The sequence below is a fragment of the Carassius auratus genome, chromosome 16 (genome assembly GCF_003368295.1).
Source record: "Carassius auratus strain Wakin chromosome 16, ASM336829v1, whole genome shotgun sequence".
Taxonomy (NCBI): Eukaryota; Metazoa; Chordata; class Actinopteri; order Cypriniformes; family Cyprinidae; genus Carassius; species Carassius auratus.
The window spans coordinates 23,939,872-23,963,752 of record NC_039258.1 but is presented as its reverse complement, the minus strand read 5'-3'; the positions used below and the strand labels follow the sequence as shown (position 1 = coordinate 23,963,752).

The following is a 23,881-nucleotide window of genomic DNA, read 5'->3' as shown; positions in this document are numbered from 1 at the left end:
TTCTGTTAAGAGCAGCTCGTGGGAACTAAGACAGAAGAGGCCCAGTGGTTACATATGCTTGTGTTGCCCTGCAAATCATAGCAGAATAAACCCTTTCACCCCGAAACATTCAGTGCATGGATTTACTTCATTTAATCTCAGTGATTTAATAATCATACTGAGCCATATTGTTTTAAGTCATTGTGTTAAATGCAAACTTTTTATCATCTACACAATCCTAGGTGACGTCAGGTGAAACGGAAATAATGACTTAATCTCCAGAAATCCAGGAGAAGAACAGAGAGGGCAGGTCAGTTGAGAGTATGAACGGATCTCTTACCGAAGGTGATTTTCCCCGAGTCCTCTTCATCGATGGCTCTGAACAGACGGCTGACTTTGAGCTCTCCGACACCCAGCGCCGTCCTCAAGATGCACATCAGCTCGTTCTCGGTGATCGCACCGTCCTCATCGGCCTCAAACATCTGAAGACATCACAGAAACCAGCAGACTCTCAGAGCTGAGCATCATCATCACCATCATCATCATCATCACTGCAAGTGCAGTCATTCAATCATTCAATCTACTCATCTGACCTGGAAGGCCAGCCTGATGGTGTCCAGTGTTTTTGCAGGCCGACACACCACAGAGAAGGCGATCACAAACTCCCGGACGTCCATCGAGTGGTCTTCATTCTGCTCCGAGAGAGACAAGATGGAAATATTTCATGGCATTGAGCACAATCAACGACTGAGGGAACAGACATCTGATTCACATCTGATCATGAACCATTATATATCCTGATCAGAACTGTGTGGATGGATATTCATTTACCTCGTCAAAGAGAGCAAACATGTGTCTGAGCTCGCCTGACACGGACAGCTCCAGGAACTGGGAGAAATCTTCCAGACTCAGTCTCTGACCCTGCAGTTTACGAGCACGCTTCCCATAATCCTGCAGGAGCTTCTCTGAGTTCACACGCTTCAGCCTGAAATCCAACACAAGCTATTCAGTACAAACCTCATCCAGAGTCAGCACGCATGCACTCACATCAGCACAGCCACGCAGAAATCACAATCTACTGCATATGCAAATGTTGTATGAACACATCAAGAGCAGGGCTGCACACTCAGTCAGATCATGATATGCACTAGTGTCTGTCAATATGGAGAGTAGAATGTACTCATCAGTAATACAGATAACCGTATTAAACCTTCAATTAATACTGTGATTTCTCTTTCATGTTTTGATTTTCACAGCAAGACTAATACAAAATAAAAAAAATAAAAAAAATAAAGCTTATTTCGCAGTGTCCTAAAAATGCCATTTTTATTGTTCTTTAAATAAATTGATGTTAAATTGTACGTTTCAATATTTAAATTAAATTGATATGTTTTTAGATTACAAAAACTTTACTATAACAAAAAAAAGAAAAGAAAAAAAGAATGCAATGGAAACGTATTTTTCCAATGGACAAATTCATTCAATTAAAAATTAATTTCATATACAAACAAATAAATAAATACATGAATAAAAATACAATTGAAAAATAAGAATTTAGTGAAACCTAAAATGGATTGACAGTGCCATTTCATCTTCTGCATGCTGAAGTGCGTACAGGTTAATTCTCCTCATAAATGTCTGTAATGATAACGAGACTCACCCCAGACTGCGCACCAGTTTAGCGAACTCCAGCAGACACGTGTCGATGGGCAGCCGGATCTGACCCTCTGCCATGGCGAGCTGACAGTCTTCATACGAGTAGTCTGTGACGGGGACCTGCAGAGCCCTTCAGACACAACACATGAGAATAAGACACACGCAATCGCTAAACTCACCAACATCTCACTATAGGATATTTCTGTTTTCTGTGAGTTTCTGTTCTCCTTTATTGTTTTTATTTTATTTTATTTATTTATTTTTTTTTTTTGTGCTTCCAGCACTGCCTGTACCAAGACTTTGTAACATCCAATTTATAAAATCTCACAAATGTATGTAGAGGCCCAGTCAGCTGCTGCACATACATTTTCCCTAGAGATGCCTTTATATAACACCCAAGACGTGGTCATTCCTCTTGTAGAATGGGCTCTTAGGTTTGCTGGTAATTGCTGACCCTTTGCTGAATACACCAGCTTTATAGCCTCCACTATACAATGAGACAGTCGCTGTTTTGACAGAGCCTTGCCCTTCTTAGGATTCACAGTAACATAGGTCTGGTAATTGGTCTCAGATGGTGCACACCTTCATAAGTCTACTTACGATAGGATGCTTTCCTACTGTTTCACCATTAAATCCCATATGACATGATGAAATGGCTGCCAGGTACACTTTGATTGTAGAGAAGGCTTTGCCGCCTTCTAGTATCTTTAAAGGGAGGTAAGAATGTCCAACACTGATGAAAGAAACCGTATATTTTGTCTTTTGCAACAGAAAGAACCTTTTCATATTTCCTAGAACTACTGGCAGAAGTTCCCACTTTTTTGCGTCTTTGCACCACAAGAACTAGAAATGCATTTAGTTCTAGGAACTCCATTTAGGGACGTGCTAATGCATTCAACTCTAGTGGTGCATTCATCCCCTTTAGTGAGAAGAACAGGGAACAATGGTTGTTCTCCTCTGAGGCAAATAGATCCACTCTTGCCTGAACATATTTGTCCCATATTCCCTGAACCACCTCTGGGTGGAGCCTCCAGTCCACTGGATGAGGACTCCCCTCAACAACAGGTCTGCCCTGATAGTTATTTGTCCTGGAACATGTGTTGTTCCAAGGGTCAGCAAGTGCTTCTTGCTCCATTACAAAACTCTCTTTCCCAGGGCATGTAGACTCCTCGATCGGACTCCCCCTTGCCTGTTTATTAGGGGTGCTCCGATCACGTTATGCGCATCTCGTCATTAAAGCCGGTTCTCTAATCAGCGTTTAATTCCATCAGGTGCATGATTTCACATAGAGCAGCTGTTACTACACAGAGCCATTGTTAATAGAGAAGATGTGCAAATCCACTTAATTTTCAGCGTTTATTGGCACATCTTCTCAGTTAACAATGGCTCTGTGTAGTAACAGCTGCTCTATGTGAAATCACGCACCTGATGGAATTAACCGCTGATTAGAGAACCGGCTTTACTGACGAGATGCGCATTAACGATCGACCGATCGTGATCGGAGCACCCCTACTGTTTATATATACAACCACTGTTGTGGTGGGGTGGTGTTGGTGCAGTTGATAAGGCACATGCCATTGGTGTGAGAGACCCGGGTTCGAATCCACTGCAAGACACCAATATGTCAACCCCTAGTTGCTCCAGAGGCGTGCGGTATAGCAATTGTAAGTCGCTTTGGATAAAAGCGTCAGCTAAATGAATGAATGAAATGAATGAATGATCTGACTAACACGTCAGCCTTTAATGCACAGGAGGAAGTGTTTGAGGGCAAAAAAACTGCAAGGAGTTCCAGACAACCCGTTGGATGTCGCACTGGGACGTTTTCAGGAAATTCTAAAAATAGGTTGTATGTGTATTTGTCGTCAAAATTAGGCTTTCGTTCAATTATTATTCTATAACATATTGTCTGTTATCTCTGAAAATATCTTGGCAAAATTTATTTAGTACAGAAAAATGCAGCAAGCAGAAAAGACTTTCATGTTGCAGAGGTGCTTTCTCTTAACAACACAAAAACCGTTAACCTATCAAAGTAAATAAAGTAACGTATATAATAAAGGTGCATCAATGCACATTTCCCGCCAGTCCTGTGTAAACTACAGCACGCAAAGTTTTTATTTATATTTTAATATCGTAAGATGGCAGAGCGCAAGAAAACAATGCAGTCTGGCGTAGCTGCTCATTTAGACGGTCTTGCAAATATCTCAATCTGCTCAATCTTGTTGATGTCAGTGCCGTAAAAGATGTTATAATGGACTATTAAACATCCAGAGATGAGGATCAGATGATGATGTTGCTAAAGAGAAATCAGAAGACAGTCTGTTATACAGGTGTGCTGTGCTTTCTACCTACAAGGTACACTATTCATGCTATCAAAACATACAAGGGGTGATCAAAAAGCCAGAGTCTATGTTCATGATAAATAACGAACAACTGTCCTCATCAGGGTAAAGTTAGTCTGTTTGTGTAATGATTCAGTATAGCGCTCCTGACAGACAGTGATCGTGAAGTAAAAGTGAAAGATGAACCTGTCTCACCTTAAGCCTGTTTTTTTTTTTTTTTTTTTTTATGGAAAATCATAGCAATCAGACAACTTCAGATAACCATGACTTTTGTTATGTTCAAAATGAAAAGAGTTTTGGAAAGGGCTTGAACTCAGCTTTCCTATGGCACCAAAACCTAAAAATAAATTCTGTCCATGCCACATGTTGTCGTTCCATTATCACTCCCAAACACGGTGAGGATGTGTCTGTGGTGACCACCTTGCGATTTGAGACCACTCCCATTGGCACACCTTCCATCATGAATTTCCTGTCCCGCCAGAGAAGTACACCCTCCTGTGCAGATGTCTGGAGGCATTTAATTTCAGAGAAGCAGTCCATCTCTCAAAATATCTCATAAAAAGCAGCCCCAAAGGCACTACATTTACTAACCCTAACCCTATAACTGAAGCCATGAGGTCCAGCAACCACAGACACAGCCGAAGAGACCGCTTTCCCTAGATGAAACTGATTCACACGGTTCCCTAAAGTCTCTCCTCTCTGTTTTGACAGGGATGCCTGGTAAGATACTGAATTTAGGTTTAAACACAGCAACGCCACTGACTTTGCTGGAGTTAATGGGCTCTTTTTCTAGTTTACTACAAATCCCAGAGTATTAACACTGCCCTTGTATGCAGCCTGTATTACCTAGCAAACAATTAGCCAGTCATTGAGATACGCTAATATCCTGATGCCCTGCATCAGTGTTGTGAAAATCTGGGGTGCTAGAGGCAGGGCAAATGGTAGAACACTGAAGTTGTATGTCCTCCCCTCTAATGCAATCCTTAGAAATGACCTGTGCTAGGGATGGATCTGAAATAAGCATGTTTCAGATATATTGAAACTTCATTCTCCTGTCTGTGTAGAATGAAGCAGGGACTTATGTGTCAGCCTTCTGAATTTGTATTTCTTCAGGTATTTGAGGTCTCTCTGAGGTCCAGAAAAGGCTGTATGCCTCCCCTTTCTTTGGGATCAGAAAGTACTGGCTTGTGTGATTGTTCTGCTGGCACCTCCTGAATTACTTCTTTGAGAAGGAGATCCTTTATCTCTTCCCTCAAAATGTTTACATCCTCCACTTGCACTTTTGCCTGTCTTATTCCTGAGAGCACTGAAGGTTTTCTCACAATTGCACAGTTGCAGTGTCTACCCCTTTTGGATCATGTTTAGTAACCACTGAGAGTCTGTGCATTTTCCCCAATTGCGTAGATGTACCGATAAGTATCGATAGATACAGATACAGAATTGAGTGATGGAAACTGACCAAATTAGATTGGAGACTAACAGCCAATCACACTTGACCTTTAATTTTCCGATTGGTTGATTTTGTGGCACACTTGTAATGCCGCTGTAAGTTGTGCGAGCTTGTATCAAGAGTCAAGCCCGCACAGAATTTAGAGGTTGAGAGAGAGAGAGAGAGAGAGAGAGAGAGAGAGAGAGAGAGAGAGAGAGATGGGGGGGGGGGGGACTTGACAGGAGCGCAGAGAATGCGTTTGTGAGAGAGCACCTGAGTAAACTGCGTGAGAGGGGTTATTACTGCATGTTAATATGGATAATAGAAAACAAGCAAATACATTTATTGAGCACGGAATCATTTTTTCTTTGCTCAAACAATTTTTTTTTTTTTGCAATTGATCATTTCTGTTCAAAATATAATGTAATGTGCTTGCAAAATATAGTTATCGGTGCTCAAAACGTCCAATTACTCGCTTAGGATTGAGGCACACTTTTAACGGCATAGTTTTAAAGTTATAAATGCATTTTTTTATTGTTGTTAGCATAACAAATAAACCTACATTTTATCTTTAAAAGTTTTCAAAATATGCTTATATATATATATATATATATATATATATATATATATATATATATATATATATATATATATATATATATATATATATATATATATATATATATATAAAAACTAATATGTATTAAACTTGTATAATATGTATAAAAATTTATATTTTTTATGCTGGTGTCCATCAGCGAATCTGCTGACAGACCACGTGCTTGCGTTGTCAGGGAAACATGCCAACTGAAGATGAAGAAATTGTCACTCCCTTTCCCAAGTGCATTCCAAAATGACTAATGGCACACACATGCCCTGCTCACTCCAAAGTACAAGACAGTTTGCTGCATTGATTACAAGAGACCAGTGACTGTAATTCTGCTTGGGCATGCACAGACATGCCAGACTCAGACATGCCAGGCATACTAAATGCAGATCCCGAGCTGCAAAAGTAAATCCATATCCCCTAGGACAAAGGGGGAGAAGGTGCTCTGGACTTGCTTGACTTCATAGAAGAAGCCATGTTCAACTGCTATGTTGATTTTTGTCTACTTTATATGCTTGTATATATTACTTTAAAGCACTTCGATACACTTACTGTTCTTATTTATCCAGACGCCCTACAAACAAGTGGTAACTAGTCTTTTGGATAGGATTTGAATGGATGGGACTTCCCGAGAGTGTGGGCCTGATGGGCATGATTGTATAGGGCTTCAAGGATGGCCACGCGGGAGGCATTTCCCATAGAGAGATGTAGAGCAAGTCGAGCAAAAGAGAAACAAAACACAAATGTCTTGAGCACAAATAGTCAAAGTTCACCCAATATACAAAGTTTCAGGACAGTTTTTTGCATTGTTTCCATGACAGCTGAGCACATTTTATGCTCTCAACTGATCTGTGAGTCTTCTATAATCAGAATTATACAAATATATTTATAAAGATAGAGAGAGAGATTTATCTCGTTTTAAATGTTTATTTTGTCATATATTTGCTATATCCAGCAATGTAAACCGAACGATTAAAGGGTGATTCTCAAAAATCTGTATTTTCTGCAAGCCTTTTTTCTATATTAATTTGGATGTCTTTACAAAAAAGGACCCTTACGAACACCAAAAGGACACCAAAGAAGCCCATATAAGCACATATGAAACTCGGAACTTGAATATATGAAATGTATGTGTACAGTGCAACAGCAAAGAGCCTTTTTACATTTTAGAGAAGTCTAGTTGCAATACTGAACAGGACCACATGGAGATGCCTAGGCCTGTAGCAATAGTCAATAAATTAATTAATCGCACAATAAAAATAAATTAAAAAATAGCTCAATAATTTTTCCGGCTGTGATAATTTCCATTTGCATGCTTGTTTGTTTGAACCCTCTTGTCAGTCACATGGTCTTTGTGTGGGAAGGTGGGAGTTCTTGAGGGGACTGCCAGGGGAGAGAGAAGATGCTAGTTGTGAGTTGGAGAAATACAAAAAGAAAAAGATGGGATTGGTCTCAAAGTCAAACGCGACAGCTGCAGTGTGGGAGCACTTCGGATCCAAACCGAATGACCATGGTGAACCACTTAACCTGAGCGGGCTGGTATGTCGCATTTGTTGTAAAACAGTAGCAACTAAAAGCGGAAACACAACAAAAATGCATATGCACCTAAACCCAATCATCTGTTGCAGTTTTCCCAGCTTAAAAAAAAAAAAAAAAAAAAACTACAACTACTCAGTCTTCCTGACACTGCAGAATCACTGGGGCATTTGGTCGACAAACAAAATACAGACAGGACAGTGCAAAATGGTGTGAAATCACCGACAGTGTAGTGTGCTTAATTGCTAAAGAGATGCTGCCCTTTTGTATCGTCAAAAAGCCAGCATTTTGATGACTGCTGCAAACATTTGACAGCCAGTATGAGTTGCCTGGGAGAACATACGTGTCACAAACGGCAATTCCACAACTGTAACAACAGCATAAAAGATGACATACTAAAGGAGATCAAATACATCCAATTTTTCTCTGCCACTACGGATATGAGGTATAACTGCTGACTGGAACCTGCACTCCAAGTGTTTAGAGACCAGATATGTCCCAGATAACCATACTGCTGACACCCTTGGAGAAAACCTGAAGTCTGCTGTAGCAGACTGGGGACTGGATGAGCACAAACTAGTTTGCATCACTACAGACAATGGTGCTAACATTGTCACTGCAATAAGGGATCTTTCCTGGCCCTGGCTCAATTGCTTTGGTCACAACCTCCATCTTGCTGTGTCCCATGGTCTGGACAGCAAAAAAGATCGGACAGCACATGCCATAGGACTCTGTAAAGGTTTGGTCACCACATTCAACCTGAGCTGGCTCAAGAGGAGAGACCTGAGGAAGGCACAGAGTGAGGATAATATCCCCCAAAACAGTCTAGTACTGGTGAGTGGTGTTTAATTCATTGATAGTTTAATTTGCAAAATAAAATATTTAAAGAGTTTTTATTTTTTATAGTAGCCTTTACTGTAGAATAACCCAGTATCTAGTCTTTAAGTAGGCTATGCACTGGCATTTGGGATGTTCATTTCAGTTATTTTTCCCCACTGACAACCGCCACTCGTTATCTGATTATTAACTGGAGCGCAGCCTGTAGACAGCCCGTGGGAGAAAACACCCTCTCCGATGGCACAGATGTCACGGGAGTAAAGAGATAACGTCTCGCTAGAGTGGCCAGCTTTGGGAAGCAACTTTTATTTGCTTGTGGATGTTTGCGTCTCAACTGATATTGCATTGTACTTGCACTACTGCTTTATTTTAATACATAGCATAGCATATTTTGCAAGTAACTATGTTGCCCTTTCTGTCAAAATGGTCCCACATAGTAGCCTACTCTTCACTTGCTTCATTTGGCTTGCTCAGCTAAATATGTCTGTAGGTGGTGGTTGCGTGTTTCAATGCACCCAGTGGGTTAACAAATATAGGCTTTTTTATATTATATATATATATATATATATATATATATATATATATATATATATATATATATATATATATATATATATATATATATATACACACAGTATTGTTCAAAATAATAGCAGTACAATGTGACTAACCAGAATAATCAAGGTTTTTAGTATATTTTTTATTGCTACGTGGCAAACAAGTTACCAGTAGGTTCAGTAGATTGTCAGAAAACAAACAAGACCCAGCATTCATGATATGCACGCTCTTAAGGCTGTGCAATTGGGCAATTAGTTGAAAGGGGTGTGTTCAAAAAAATAGCAGTGTCTACCTTTGACTGTACAAACTCAAAACTATTTTGTACAAACATTTTTTTTTCTGGGATTTAGCAATCCTGTGAATCACTAAACTAATATTTAGTTGTATGACCACAGTTTATTAAAACTGCTTGACATCTGTGTGGCATGGAGTCAACCAACTTGTGGCACCTCTCAGCTGTTATTCCACTCCATCATTCTTTAACAACATTCCACAATTCATTCACATTTCTTGGTTTTGCTTCATAAATAGCATTTTTGCTATCACCCCACAAGTTCTCAATTGGATTAAGGTCTGGAGATTGGGCTGTCCACTCCATAACATTAATTTTGTTGGTTTGGAACCAAGACTTTGCCCGTTTACTAGTGTGTTTGGGGTCATTGTCTTGTTGAAACAACCATTTCAAGGGCATGTCCTCTTCAGCATAGGGCAACATGACCTCTTCAAGTATTTTAACATATGCAAACTGATCCATGATCCCTGGTATGCGATAAATAGGCCCAACACCATAGTAGGAGAAACATGCCCATATCATGATGCTTGCACCTCCATGCTTCACTGTCTTCACTGTGTACTGTGGCTTGAATTCAGAGTTTGGGGGTCGTCTCACAAACTGCCTGTGGCCCTTGGACCCAAAAAGAACAATTTTACTCTCATCAGTCCACAAAATGTTCCTCCATTTCTCTTTAGGCCAGTTGATGTGTTCTTTGGCAAATTGTAACCTCTTCTGCACATGCCTTTTTTTTAACAGAGGGACTTTGCGGGGGATTCTTGAAAATAGATTAGCTTCACACAGACGTCTTCTAACTGTCACAGTACTTACAGGTAACTCCAGACTGTCTTTGATCATCCTGGAGGTGATCATTGGCTGAGCCTTTGCCATTCTGGTTATTCTTCTATCCATTTTGATGGTTGTCTTCCGTTTTCTTCCACGTCTCTCTGGTTTTGCTCTCCATTTTAAGGCATTGGAGATCATTTTAGCTGAACAGCCTATCATTTTTTGCACCTCTTTATAGGTTTTCCCCTCTCTAATCAACTTTTTAATCAAAGTACGCTGTTCTTCTGAACAATGTCTTGAACGACCCATTTTCCTCAGCTTTCAAATGCATGTTCAACAAGTGTTGGCTTCATCCTTAAATAGGGGCCACCTGATTCACACCTGTTTCTTCACAAAATTGATGACCTCAGTGATTGAATGCCACACTGCTAATTTTTTGAACACACCCCTTTCAACTAATTCAACTAATTGCCCAATTGCACAGCCTTAAGAGCGTGCATATCATGAATGCTGGGTCTCATTTGTTTTCTGAGAATCTACTGAACCTACTGGTAACTTGCTTGCCACGTAGCAATAAAAAAATATACGAAAACCTTGATTATTCTGGTTAGTCACATTGTACTGCTATTATTTTGAACAATACTGTATATATATATATATATATATATTAGGGGTGTAACGATACGCGTATTCGTATTGAACCGTTCGGTACGAGGCTTTCGATTCAGTACGCGGTACGCATTATGTACCGAACGGTTCGTTGGACTAATTAATTATATTTGGAAAATAAATAAAAAATTGTGAAATATAATGATATGCGTTCAACAAGGTATCCCAATAACCCAAACGACGTAACAGGCAACGCCCCTGACACCCCTGAAGAAAAAAAAAACCCACCAACTTATATGTTTATGTTAGGCTACTCAGTCAGGTGCTCGCTCACTCAGTACGTGCTGAAGGCTCGTTGCAAAATGGCCAATGCGTTTAACAGACCAGAAATAGTAGATCCTCCAATAACCAAAAGGTCTGGTGTTTGGGTGCACTTTACCAATCGATCGGGCATCCAAACAAGCACGGAAATCAAAATGGACTAGGACTAGGGGCGGCAGTGGCTCAGTGGTTCATGTAGGTTGTCTACAAACCGGAAGGTTGGTGGTTCGATCCCCGGCTCCACCTGACCAAGTGTCGAGGTGTCCTTAGCAAGACACCTAACCCCAGCTGCTCCCAACGAGCTGGATGGCGCCTTGAATGGCAGACACCGCAGTCGGTGTGTGAATGAGTGAGTGGATGGGTGAATGTGAGGCAAATTGTAAACCGCTTTGGATGGCCATGTGGTCTGTTGAAAGCGCTATATAAATGCAGTCCATTTACCATAAATGCAGTCCATTTACCATTTACTGGACTGTGTTCAATTTCCTGAGCAGTACGATACAATTAACAGGCCTGCACGTTATTAGATAGAAGAACTGTTATAAATAGAACGTATGCACGTGCAGTTTTGAAAACTCCACCTACTTTGCTCTTGGCATAGTGCAGCGCAAATCACGTTGTATCTGAAGGGCAACGCTGAGCCCAGGGTCCAGCACCGCGCATACCGCGTCCTGTGTGAAAGACCCTTTAGCCATTCTGCAACGAGCCTTCAGCGCGCACTGAGTGAGCCCCGTTACAATATTCCTTCACGAGCCCATTTCAGCCAGACCGTAATTCCTGCTTTGTTCCAAAAACATAAACCATAACATAAAACATAAACCCTATAGAGAACCAATTGAGTAAAAACACTCAATATAAAGAGTTATAGAGTTCCATATAAAATGTTACATCTTTGTATTTGTTCATAACTACTACAACAATTTCATATTTTTATTTTTTTTTATAAGGAGCTGTTTTTCTTTCATACAGTATGCTGCTAAGAAAACACCATAAAAGATGGGTAAAGAATAGCTCCATCATTGCTTAATGTAAAAAAAAAAAAAAAAAACATACTTTGTTAGTTTTAATAAATAAAACATTTTTTTTAAAATCAAGGAAATTTATATGCCATTTTTTTCTTTTTGCTGTATCTAAAACGTACTGAACCGTACCGAACCGTGACACCAGTGAATCGTATCGAACCGAACCGTGAATTTTATATATATATATGGGTGTAACACCCTCTCAGCAAAAAAAAAAAAAAAGAAAAAAAAAAAAAACCTTTAACTGATTAATCAGTCAAAATGTTTATTTTAAAGTTAAATGGTTAAATGGTCAATATGAGCATCCCTAACTGGCATATAAACATAATATAACATACAAACATTCAAATTGATAATGATGAATAATGGACATGTAAAAAGTAGGTATTTTGTTTAAGAATGTTGATAGACTAACTAATGAACAAGAACAATATTATCTTTCACACAGGGTGTTGTCACATGATGGGGCACTAAGCAGAAGATGGTACAGAGGGTGCTGGAGCAACTCCCAGCCATAAGATGTGTCCTGAATGAGGACCAAAAACACAGCCACCTCAATCCAACCTGGCAGGATGTTTCTGTGTCGGAGTCCATCAGTGCAGCAATAAAACCACTGGCTGACTTCACAGACATCCTCTTGGGGGAAAAATACGTGTTGGAACTGATTAAAGATGACCTTCTCTCTCCAGGCCCTGATGACACTGCACTGACAGCCAGTATTAAACAAAACATGTACAGGGTACTGACTGAAAAATACAGCTCACATGCAATCCAAGTCCTCCTGAAAAGGCCACCATCTTAGATCCAAGGTATTGTGGCAGCATGGAGGAGGCAGGTGCATTGGATGATGTCAAACATCAGCTTGTGCAAGAGCTACTGGACTTAGGACCAGAAGAAAGTGGATAAGGTACCAGTGGTGAGAGCTGCTGCACCAAGAATAAGAGGCTGAGTGACCTTCTCCAAAACAGAAGAGCTCGTAATCTCAGTCAGGCCCAGGCTGCATTTCCAAAAAGAGTGCAGGCTGATGCAGAGCTGACCAAGTTCCTTCAAGAAGATGCAGTTGATGCATCTTGTGATCCCTTGATGTGGTGACACGACAATCAAAAAAGATATGTATTTTTGGCCCAACTTGGCCATCAAAGGATGTGTATTTGTGCTACAAGCACCAGCTCAGAGAGAATGTTTAGCACAACTGGCAACATTCCTACTCCTGAGAGATCCTGCCTTAAGCCACACAAAGTCAACATGTTGGTATTTCTTACATACTGTAGACGGCAATTCACTTTTGCTTTATTTGAACAAAGCTTTATGCTGGAGAAATTAATTTTCAAAAGTTTTTTTCTTTCTTTTTGCATATGGCCTGTTGATGCTTTGTTTGTTTGTTTACAAAGGTCCTAACTGGCGCTATTTATGACTTAGCCTAATGTTTAAAATTTTCTAAGTGCAATTTTGTTTACATCCGTTTTCTTTATTATTTTTGGTATTTATTCAAGTGCATTTATTTTTTATTTTTACAGAGACTGAGAGTCCATTGCTTTTATTGTTTTTGGTTGTTTTGTTCATTTATTGTGGATTTTTAAAAATGTTTTCCATTTTCAGTGTTAAATATTCTTAAGAAATACATTTATTGATTTTTGAAAAGGTGTACCTTCATTATTATCCCATTATCATTATATTAGTTGAAACTGGTCTTAGAATGACAATATTATCGTTTATCGCAATAATTTCAATAATAAAATAATAAAAACTAAACTCACCACCTGCTGACTGCATATATATACTACTGTAAACAGATCCATTCATTACCGTGAATGTGTGGAAACAATGTGAATGTATGGCAATGTCCGTGCTGTGTATAAATACAATGTGCGATCAGTGTGTCGAGAGCACTCATACATGCATCATTAATGGACTCACACATGCTTACTGTACGACTGCTGGACACTAACACAATCGTCTTTACCTTGATTGCAGTCTTCATCCATCAAAACTTTAACTTTAAACGTAATTAGATGTAATTCAGTTGAGACCGTAGTTTGCGTCTCATCTCGCCATACAGCGGTGGGATGTTCACAATCTATTCAGTCTGTACTTCACACTGCGCGGGTGACGTGTGCGCTCTATCTCTCATGTAATCAGCCTGGTTTCCTTTATATTAGCACTGTTTTGGACTGATTGTTTGAATAAATAGCACAGAAACTGCACCTGTAAAATTACAAGTGACCTGCTTCTTGCGTCAGATCAAGGCTGCATCTCATTGCTAGTCTTACTTGATCTTTATGCTGCGTTCGACACCATAGATCATGACATACTCATAGATCGATTACAAAACTATACAGGTATTCAAGGGCAGGCTCTAAGATGGTTTAGATCCTACCGGTCCGATCGCTACCAACTTATTTAAATGGGGAGTCATCTCATTTATCACCAGTAAAATATGGAGTGCCACAAGGATCTGTCTTGGTCCTCTGCTTTTTTTTAGTATACATGTTGCCCCTTGGTAATATTATTAGAAAACGGGATCAGATGAAACTTCTAAATTACCTAAGCTAACAGTTTGTTAAAAATCTGAAAGATTGGATGACCAATAATTTTCTATTAAATTTGGATAAGATGTTACTTATTGGACCAAAACAAAAAAAGACAGTACACATATTTTACAATTTGCAACTAGACAGATCTACTGTTACTTCCTCTACAGTCTGGATGTTATATTAGACAGCAACTTGTCTTTTGAAAACCATATTTCCCATGTATACACACACACACACACACACACATATATAATATAATTGATTAACAGACATTGCAATAAATGAGCAAAAAAAAACAAACAAAAAAAAAACCTTATGCCCTATAAATAGCTTTTAATGTTATTTATGAAAAAAAAAATAATTAATTAATTCATTCACTCATTCATTCATTTTAAGGCTTATATTTTCACAGGTTCTGTGAAATTCATCAATAAAAGGCCTGTTTGCTAGCAGGTTTTCTGCTGCTGATGAATTTGTTGTTTAAAATAAATGAATGGTTAAAAAAATAGCACCACCACCACCAATAATAACAATAATAATAATAATGCTGTAAATAATGAACTACAGTAATTAAACGAGAAACAACAGATAATCTTGTAAATATTTAAAATAAAAATAAAATAATTTTAAATGGAGAGATTGAGGCCATGAGGAGCGCTGAGATCTTACTTTGCCATCAAGCGGCGCACGTTGTGAGCGAAGAGCGCTGGGTTCTTCTTCTCCTCCTCCGAGGGCGTGTATATGGGCAGATACTGAGAGAAAGAGAAAAGCACACTGAAGACACGTCTGTGTGAATCAGCTCAAGTGAAGTCCAGCCACTTTGCACAGTCTGCCCATGCTGGACTGCAGCTCACGCTCAAGCATTTTTTCTTTAATAATTTAAATAAATATAATTGTTTTAATCAAATTGCAATCTTTGAAAAGTCTATTGAACTGAATTTATACAACTTTCTCTATATTTGGAAAAAAGGGGCTCTATGAATATATATATTTTTTTTTCTGAAATTTTCTGGATTTATAATGTATTTAAAATATATTAGTGTAAAAAAAAAAAAGTAGAAAAAAAATCCTTGAAAACAAATGAAGGCATTAACAATTTAATGCATTTCTTAAAATCTGATCAAATGAAAATGATTGCATACAAAATGCTGCTCAACACAGCTTTACTGTTACAAATAAAACATGCCAGAAAATTGTGATAATCCTTACAATACAAAATGTGAAGTGTGTTCATATAGTGAGACGCAGACAAGCATCACATGTGTTTCAGTGTCACCAGCTGATTAAGTGCACAGCCTGACTTTTGAGTCGTTCATCTAAAGTTAACCAAATTCCGTGACACTTCTCTTTACACAATACACTCCATTTTATGCCTAAATACTGCAGAAATCATAGGTCTCTATCCAAACTGATGTTAGGAATTAGGGTTAGAACTAGAATCAGAATTGATCAAATTCTATCGAGGCCCAACCTTTGCTAAACCCCTGCATGCACCTCACTGACCCTCACGACACCCAATCAAACAGACACACATCTCTCATACGCTGTGGTTCAGAAGATGACCGAACACATGCCAGAGAACAGAGACTCACCTCGATCTCGAACTCATTGTGAAGCTGACACAGAGTCAACCACAGGATCTTAAACCTGCAAAAGAGCAGAGTTACACTGAGGTGTGCCGCTCTCCAGGTGAAGGTCCCTTCCTTTAATATATTCTGCTCCACCTGCACTTCTTACTGTATCTTCATCTAGCACTACAGCTATGAAAGAGCCCAGTGAAAAGCACTTACGCTCCGGGCCCCTGCCACGTCCACGTGATGGTGTCCTGTAACGAGAAGCACGACGTCAAACCATCAGCATCCACCACACACACACACAGATATCAGTATCTACTGCACATCAGTGTGTTAAATGATGACAGCTTTCATTACTGGACTAATTATTAGTTATGATGTGCACGTCCTTTTAAAGAAACACACATTACTTTGTCCCGCAAGTGTCATAAGCCCAGTCTGAGCATATTAGATCAAGAACAATCTTTCAGTTTTGTGTGTAATAACTGAATAAAGTCAGATCTCTCACCAGTTTGTTTGGGTAGCGGATCACGACGGGCTGAACAGGAACCGCAGGAATGAACGCTCCTGAATCACACACACAAACATCAACACATTAAGTTGAACAGCACGCCAGCTGCTTCTGAACACAAACACACACACACACACACACACACTCTTACACACTGGGGTTGTGCTGGTAGATGACAGATATCATGTATCAATGATTGTCAGAGATATCGCCTGTTGCTGATGCCTTTGACAATAACAAGACTATTATTATCATTATTATTATCCCTCAAAAATGGACTAGGCGCCTATCTTTAGCGAAGCAGCATGGACAGCCAATTCAGAAACATGCAGAGTCTGGTATAAACACAAGGCTGTGAACAGCTCCAGTGGCCGTGTTGGGGCTGAAACACACTGCGGACGTGTGCACTCAGTGTATTCATCACTTTCACTGATGATAACAGGAGTGTTTTTAAAGAGCATAAACTCGCACTACAATAAAGTCAGTGATGATGTTCTTTGACAATATAAATGTTCTTTGCTCGTTTTCTGTAGCTGCTGTTTGAATAACAGAAGAAATGTAAGCATTATAATTGGTAACTTACTATGTTTCTATTAAAAAATACATTAGGCTTCTTCAGCCTTACAGTGGTGTTGGTTCACTTTCCAGCAATGAAACCAGTTAAATAATTACATAAATTAGCATGATAATATCATTTATCGTGATCTCACAGAATGATGATATGAAAATGGAGCATATCACCCAACACTAGCTCACACACACACACACACACACACACACACACACCTGGTTTGAACGTAATCAGGCAGGTTCTGTTGGTGCACGTCCCTTCTGGAAATATCATTATCTGAAAACACAAGAGTTTTCTGATCGGTTCACAATCATGAATCAATTCACCAAACCAACAGTGAGTCAAATCTGGAAATAAACTGAGTCACTATAAAGCATTGCATGTGAGGAATGGATTTAAAGAGAACTACAAACTCACAAAGTCCCAATCATACACAGGGAAAACTATTTCAGTGATGGGATATAAACTAAGAAATAAGTGTAACTGCAACTCTTCCATCTCACGATACAGACCTTCTTTTGTTTTTTTTGACAAAAAATTAACACTAAAACTTTTACACCTGCACATCATCAACACATCGGTACAGTAAACCAGGAATTAATCAGATTTTCTTTTATTTATTTTTTTAAGATAAATGTTCCAAACATACATTTTCTTGAGATTAGTGTTGTAATTAACCACCTATTTTTATGTATTTGTCTTCAATATCTTCAATATCACTTTCCACCCTGTTTGTGTCACTTCCTTAACTTTCCATTATTCTGCAGGAAGTGACATCCTTTTAGAAGTTAATCTAAAACAGCACAAGCATCTGTAAATATTATAACTGAATCTGATGAAATCTGGGATGTTTAGTGGTGTTAGTTTTTAGTTCAATAATGATATTCTCATTAATAACGCTGGAGTCTCTCTGTACCTGTGGCCACTCTCCTCCTGACTGAGCTCTTCTCTTGATCTCCTCCACCGTCTTCCTCCTGGAGTCCTGATCCGAGCGCGACACGAACACGGGCCGGATGTATTTGATGAGAGCTGAGACACAGACAGACACGTTTCAGAGACGCTGTGGCTATTCTTACTCTCCAGACCCTAATGAGCCGCCTGATCGCATCCAGGACAGAGCGACACAAAGATATCGAGCCAGTCTCTCAAACCTGTCTCACACAGAACGAGCATCATTTAGCATGAAGAATCATGTTTTAGATGTGTTCATGTGTAACTAATTAACAAAATCTTTTTTTTTTCCTCACAGCATCAGATAAAAACTGAAAATGTGTCAATGAATTATTGATCAATTGCATTTAATTGATCAGTAAAGACAATTAAAATGTAACAAAAGATTTATGTTTCAAATAAATGCAGTTCTGAACTTTCTATTAATCTTTGATCCCACAGTTTCCACACAAACATTGATAATAATGAGGAATGTTTCTTGAGCAGTAAATCATCATATTATTCTGATTTCTGAAGATCATGTGACAGATCTTCCTCTTTCACTTCCCTACAGCTGCTGAGACTCGTCCTCGTCTGACGGAGAGAGACGGACGGAGATCTGGGGATTAGAGCATGATCAGCGCACACACCAAAATTAGCACTAACCAGCTTCATCTAATCAGCACAAAACCAGCCGTGAACTGATCTGCAAACCGTGCACGCATCGTGAAGCACAGGTCTAAAGCGTGGGCCAGACTCAACTGGAGTTCATGTGAACGCTGTCATGTCAGACTAATAAACCCTACAACTCTGTACAGAACAGCTGCTTGAGGAAAACTAACAAAGCTAGAAGTGTCTTCCTGAAAGTAACGGGCTGTGTTTGAGGAGAAAGACACCTGTGTATCTGTCACTACGCTGATGCACCGCTGCTTTTCTGACACAATCCCCCAAACACTACTGATTTGATACTCTACAGCTCTGAAGTTCAGAATAACTAGCATTATTTGTGTTTTATTTATATAAAAACAAATGTTTTGCTGCTTGTAGAAACTGGGAAAAAGTACATGTATACAGCGGTGGCTGTAACAGAACACTAGTATTTTTATACCAGCTAAAATGGTTTGAAGTCAGTTATTTCTATCTTTCGCTGCCATGTGTCAGTAGGAGATATCGGTTTACATTCCCAAACATTGATTATAATAATGCAGTGAGGTGTGTGTGCTGCACACAGAGATGTGATCTGGAGTCACATGAAGAAACAGAACACACTGAGACAGACTCAATCCTGTGTCTCCAAGACACTTCTAGAAGCTCCTGAGAAACTCTGCCCCGAGGGCCACGAGGATGCTCACACCAAATGTTGATTTCATTTAGTTAAGAGAAGTTAATTGATAAAGAAAAATATATTCATTGCATTGTTTTTGACAATTCAATTAATTAGTAAATTAAGCATTTCATAAAGCAGCAGTGATGGTAGGAGGAGGATGGATGGAAGATCAGCAGCAGAAGAGAACAGAGGACTTACTGCCCCACACCGGGATGTCTTTACTCTCCGCTTTCATCACGATCGAAGCCATGGTCATGGTGACAGGAATGGCGTCGAAGTAGGACGAGTGCGGGCCGAGGGTGAGGATGGGTGCTTCGGCGGGCAGAGCCTGTCTGCCCTTAATGCTGATCCAGTGGAAACCTCCGGCGAACCACATGACCCGCATGATGGTCCTGAGCACCACGTCCACCAGCCTGCAGAAGAGCCAGCACACCGCTCACACCTGACCCACAATACATCAGTGACCCCACAATACATCAGTGACCCCACCAGACACCGGTGACCCCACCAGACACCGGTGAGCCCACCATACATCATCATGTTAAATAAAAACAATAAAACATTAAAAATCGTAAAACCCTTGCAGTAATCAGTAAGTGAACCAAGTTAATAAAAAGGACCCATTTCTGATTCATTTAATTTTACTATAAAATACAACTTTTATTATGCATTTTTTTATGATTATTGTTACATAAAATATAAAAAGAAATAAAGCTATGTAAAAAGTAACAAAAATCTAAAAATAAATAGATCATTTATTGGACTCAATTATAGTTATGTGTTTGAGGAAAACTGTCTCAGGTTACATATGTAACCATAGTTCCCTGAGTAGGGAACGAGACACTGCGTCCTCTAGGGGGCGCTTTGTGGAAGTGTCTCATTCCCTACTCAGGGAACTATGGTTACATATGTAACCTGAGACAGTTCCCTTTCGAGGGAACTTTGAACTGCATCCTCTAGGGGGCACTTTGGGGAACAGTATACCCACGCCGCCATGCTGAGGGGAGTGCAGGCCAGAATCATGGCAAGCACTAAGTACCAACTCTACCATTTCCATGGGAGTTACCCCTAGGACGTTTAGACGGCTGTCTGTGACTGTACCCCTTACGGCCAAAAGGCCTAAGCTGCATACCCAACTTAATTGTTAGGGCCTCGGCCCAGGGTAGAGCTGAAGGCTTGGAATCAGGAAAGATTCCTTCAAAGGGATACGGCTAAGAACCTAGCATTTTTACCAATTCTTGCCTGTCACACAGGGGCTACCGCTAGCTTATGCATAAGCTTGCTGAAAGAGCTGTCTCAACAGTTCTCTAGTAGCAACACCCTGTTTAGACAGGTATCCGAGGATACATACAGTATTGTTCAAAATAATAGCAGTACAATGTGACTAACCAGAATAATCAAGGTTTTTCGTATATTTTTTTATTGCCACGTGGCAAACAAGTTACCAGTAGGTTCAGTAGATTCTCAGAAAACAAATGAGACCCAGCATTCATGATATGCACGCTCTTAAGGCTGTGCAATTGGGCAATTAGTTGAATTAGTTGAAAGGGGTGTGTTAAAAAAAATAGCAGTGTGGCATTCAATCACTGAGGTCATCAATTTTGTGAAGAAACCGGTGTGAATCAGGTGGCCCCTATTTAAGGATGAAGCCAACACTTGTTGAACATGCATTTGAAAGCTGAGGAAAATGGGTCGTTCAAGACATTGTTCAGAAGAACAGCGTACTTTGATTAAAACGTTGATAAGAGAGGGGAAAACCTATAAAGATGTGCAAAAAATGATAGGCTGTTCAGCTAAAATGATCTCCAATGCCTTAAAATGGAGAGCAAAACCAGAGAGACGTGGAAGAAAACGGAAGACAACCATCAAAATGGATAGAAGAATAACCAGAATGGCAAAGGCTCAGCCAATGATCACCTCCAGGATGATCAAAGACAGTCTGGAGTTACCTGTAAGTACTGTGACAGTTAGAAGACGTCTGTGTGAAGCTAATCTATTTTCAAGAATCCCCCGCAAAGTCCCTCTGTTAAAAAAAAGGCATGTGCAGAAGAGGTTGCAATTTGCCAAAGAACACATCAACTGGCCTAAAGAGAAATGGAGGAACATTTTGTGGACTGATGAGAGTAAAATTGTTCTTTTTGGGTCCAAGGGCCACAGGCAGTTTGTGAGACGACCCCCAAACTCTGAATTCAAGCCACAGTACACAGTGAAGACAGTGAAGCATGGAGGTGCAAGCATCATGATATAGGCATGTTTCTCCTACTATGGTGTTGGGCCTATTTATCGCATACCAGGGATCATGGATCAGTTTGCATATGTTAAAATACTTGAAGAGGTCATGTTGCCCTATGCTGAAGAGGACATGCCCTTGAAATGGTTCTTTCAACAAGACAATGACCCAAAACACACTAGTAAACGGGCAAAGTCTTGGTTCCAAACCAACAAAATTAATGTTATGGAGTGGCCAGCCCAATCTCCAGACCTTAATCCAATTGAGAACTTGTGGGGTGATATCAAAAATGCTGTTTCTGAAGCAAAACCAAGAAATGTGAATGAATTGTGGAATGTTGTTAAAGAATCATGGAGTGGAATAACAGCTGAGAGGTGCCACAAGTTGGTTGACTCCATGCCACACAGATGTCAAGCAGTTTTAAAAAACTGTGGTCATACAACTAAATATTAGTTTAGTGATTCACAGGATTGCTAAATCCCAGAAAAAAAAAATGTTTGTACAAAATAGTTTTGAGTTTGTACAGTCAAAGGTAGACACTGCTATTTTTTTGAACACACCCCTTTCAACTAATTCAACTAATTGCCCAATTGCACAGCCTTAAGAGCGTGCATATCATGAATGCTGGGTCTTGTTTGTTTTCTGACAATCTACTGAACCTACTGGTAACTTGTTTGCCACGTAGCAATAAAAAATATACTAGAAACCTTGATTATTCTGGTTAGTCACATTGTACTGCTATTATTTTGAACAATACTGTAGGTGGAGTGGCGCCCAAGATGAACGGTGCTTTTACCAACTCAACCAACCTTACCAGCGCAACCGCGTGAAGCCCTCACCATATAGGATTTTAGAAAGAACGCAGAATACTAGCGTGCGAACTTACCACAGTGTGGATTTCAGAAAGTGTGCAAAGACTTCACGTACACACTTACCATAGCATGGATTTTCAAATACTGTTCTGAGGAGAGGCTCTCGTGGCACTCTTATAGAGCAGCTCATAGACTGAATGGTACATCTCAAAACAGCATGATTGAGAGTCATCAAATCGATCTATGGAAACAATACTGGAGCGCTCTGGGGGAAAAAAACGGAGAACTCCGAGCTCAGAGTAACGCGCTCAAAGGCGACCCTTTTTTGGAAAAAGGGGAGCGCTGCTAAATTACCACAAGAATCACTCAAGTAGCCCATCATGTTGAGGGAAGTGATGCTTGAGGTGTATAAACAAATACACACTGGCTGAATGCAGCCCAAGGAACCAATGTCTAATCATCTCAAGAAAGGGAACGAAGTGGAGCGCGTAACCCTTATCGTACAAGATTTCAGAAAGTTTGCAGAGTGCGTGCAAACTTGCCACTTGTGGATTTTTAGAAAGTGCGCAAAAATGTTCACGTGAACACTGACCACCATGTGGTTTTGAGAAAGTACACAAAACTTAGCGTGTGTACTTAAAGGTTCCTAAGCATCGCAGAGGTGCTGAATCTCACGGGAAAGGCAAGCTCAATTTTACAAACCTCGGGCGAGGGGAGCCTCACCTGAGGCCGCATATACAAGAAGACTTCTGTAACTGCCACCTCCACTTCCCGCTAGATCCGACAGCACCCCTTAGCGGCCAGGAGACCCCTCGCGGTGACCTGGCCGGACATCCATGGAATTCCCTGCAGTGCTGTGCCAGGCCTGATGATCAAGGAGGCTCCCTCAGAAACCTGTGATCTCAGCCGCCTAATACCAGAACATGAAGCCGGATGGCTGGTGCTGGCGAGTGTTTAGTAAACACTGTAACTGAGCACTTCAAAGGAAACTCACAGAGTTTATTAGTAGACATGTAACCACCAGCAATTAAATACACATTAGTATATACAGAGAGGGTTACATTTACATACCCACCCTCCTGCGCTGGAGCCCCGCTCAAGGGGTGCCTCCTTTTAGTCTGGACCATCAGTCAGGTGGTTGCTATGAACATAGAACCATAAAAACATTATAGGTCCAGCATAGGAGACTGTTATGCGAGAGGTTTCCACCTAACCTCGATCAGGTGGAGAGCTGGTGGTTACAGGGGAATTAGGAAGGGGAGGATAAAAGCAGAAGTTAAAAATCCCCAAAGGGAACGAGTAGATACCTCTGTATCACTCCGATTTGGACGAGAACGCTGCCTTGTCTAGATCATACCCCTTAGGTTCTGCTTACCTCCTCGTGACCCACGATTCCTCTAACCCCTGTCCACAGGTGGGGGAGGAGCGCGAGTTGCGACACT

The 23,881-nt window shown here is 40.1% G+C and overlaps 1 protein-coding gene across 1 annotated transcript in view; it reads right to left on the bottom strand.

The window, feature by feature from the left end:
• Positions 1-23,881, bottom strand: part of LOC113116585 (lysophosphatidylcholine acyltransferase 1-like) — a 46,864-nt gene that overhangs the window by 3,178 nt on the left and 19,805 nt on the right. The window contains exons 3-13 of the mRNA XM_026284825.1: positions 19,596-19,810; positions 18,057-18,169; positions 17,356-17,416; positions 16,567-16,625; positions 16,275-16,309; positions 16,077-16,131; positions 15,154-15,236; positions 1,640-1,765; positions 811-964; positions 573-671; positions 320-461 (exon numbers count right to left, since the gene is read on the bottom strand). Coding sequence (XP_026140610.1) covers positions 320-461; positions 573-671; positions 811-964; positions 1,640-1,765; positions 15,154-15,236; positions 16,077-16,131; positions 16,275-16,309; positions 16,567-16,625; positions 17,356-17,416; positions 18,057-18,169; positions 19,596-19,810 — 1,142 coding nt within the window. The remainder of the gene's footprint in view (positions 1-319; positions 462-572; positions 672-810; positions 965-1,639; positions 1,766-15,153; positions 15,237-16,076; positions 16,132-16,274; positions 16,310-16,566; positions 16,626-17,355; positions 17,417-18,056; positions 18,170-19,595; positions 19,811-23,881) is intronic.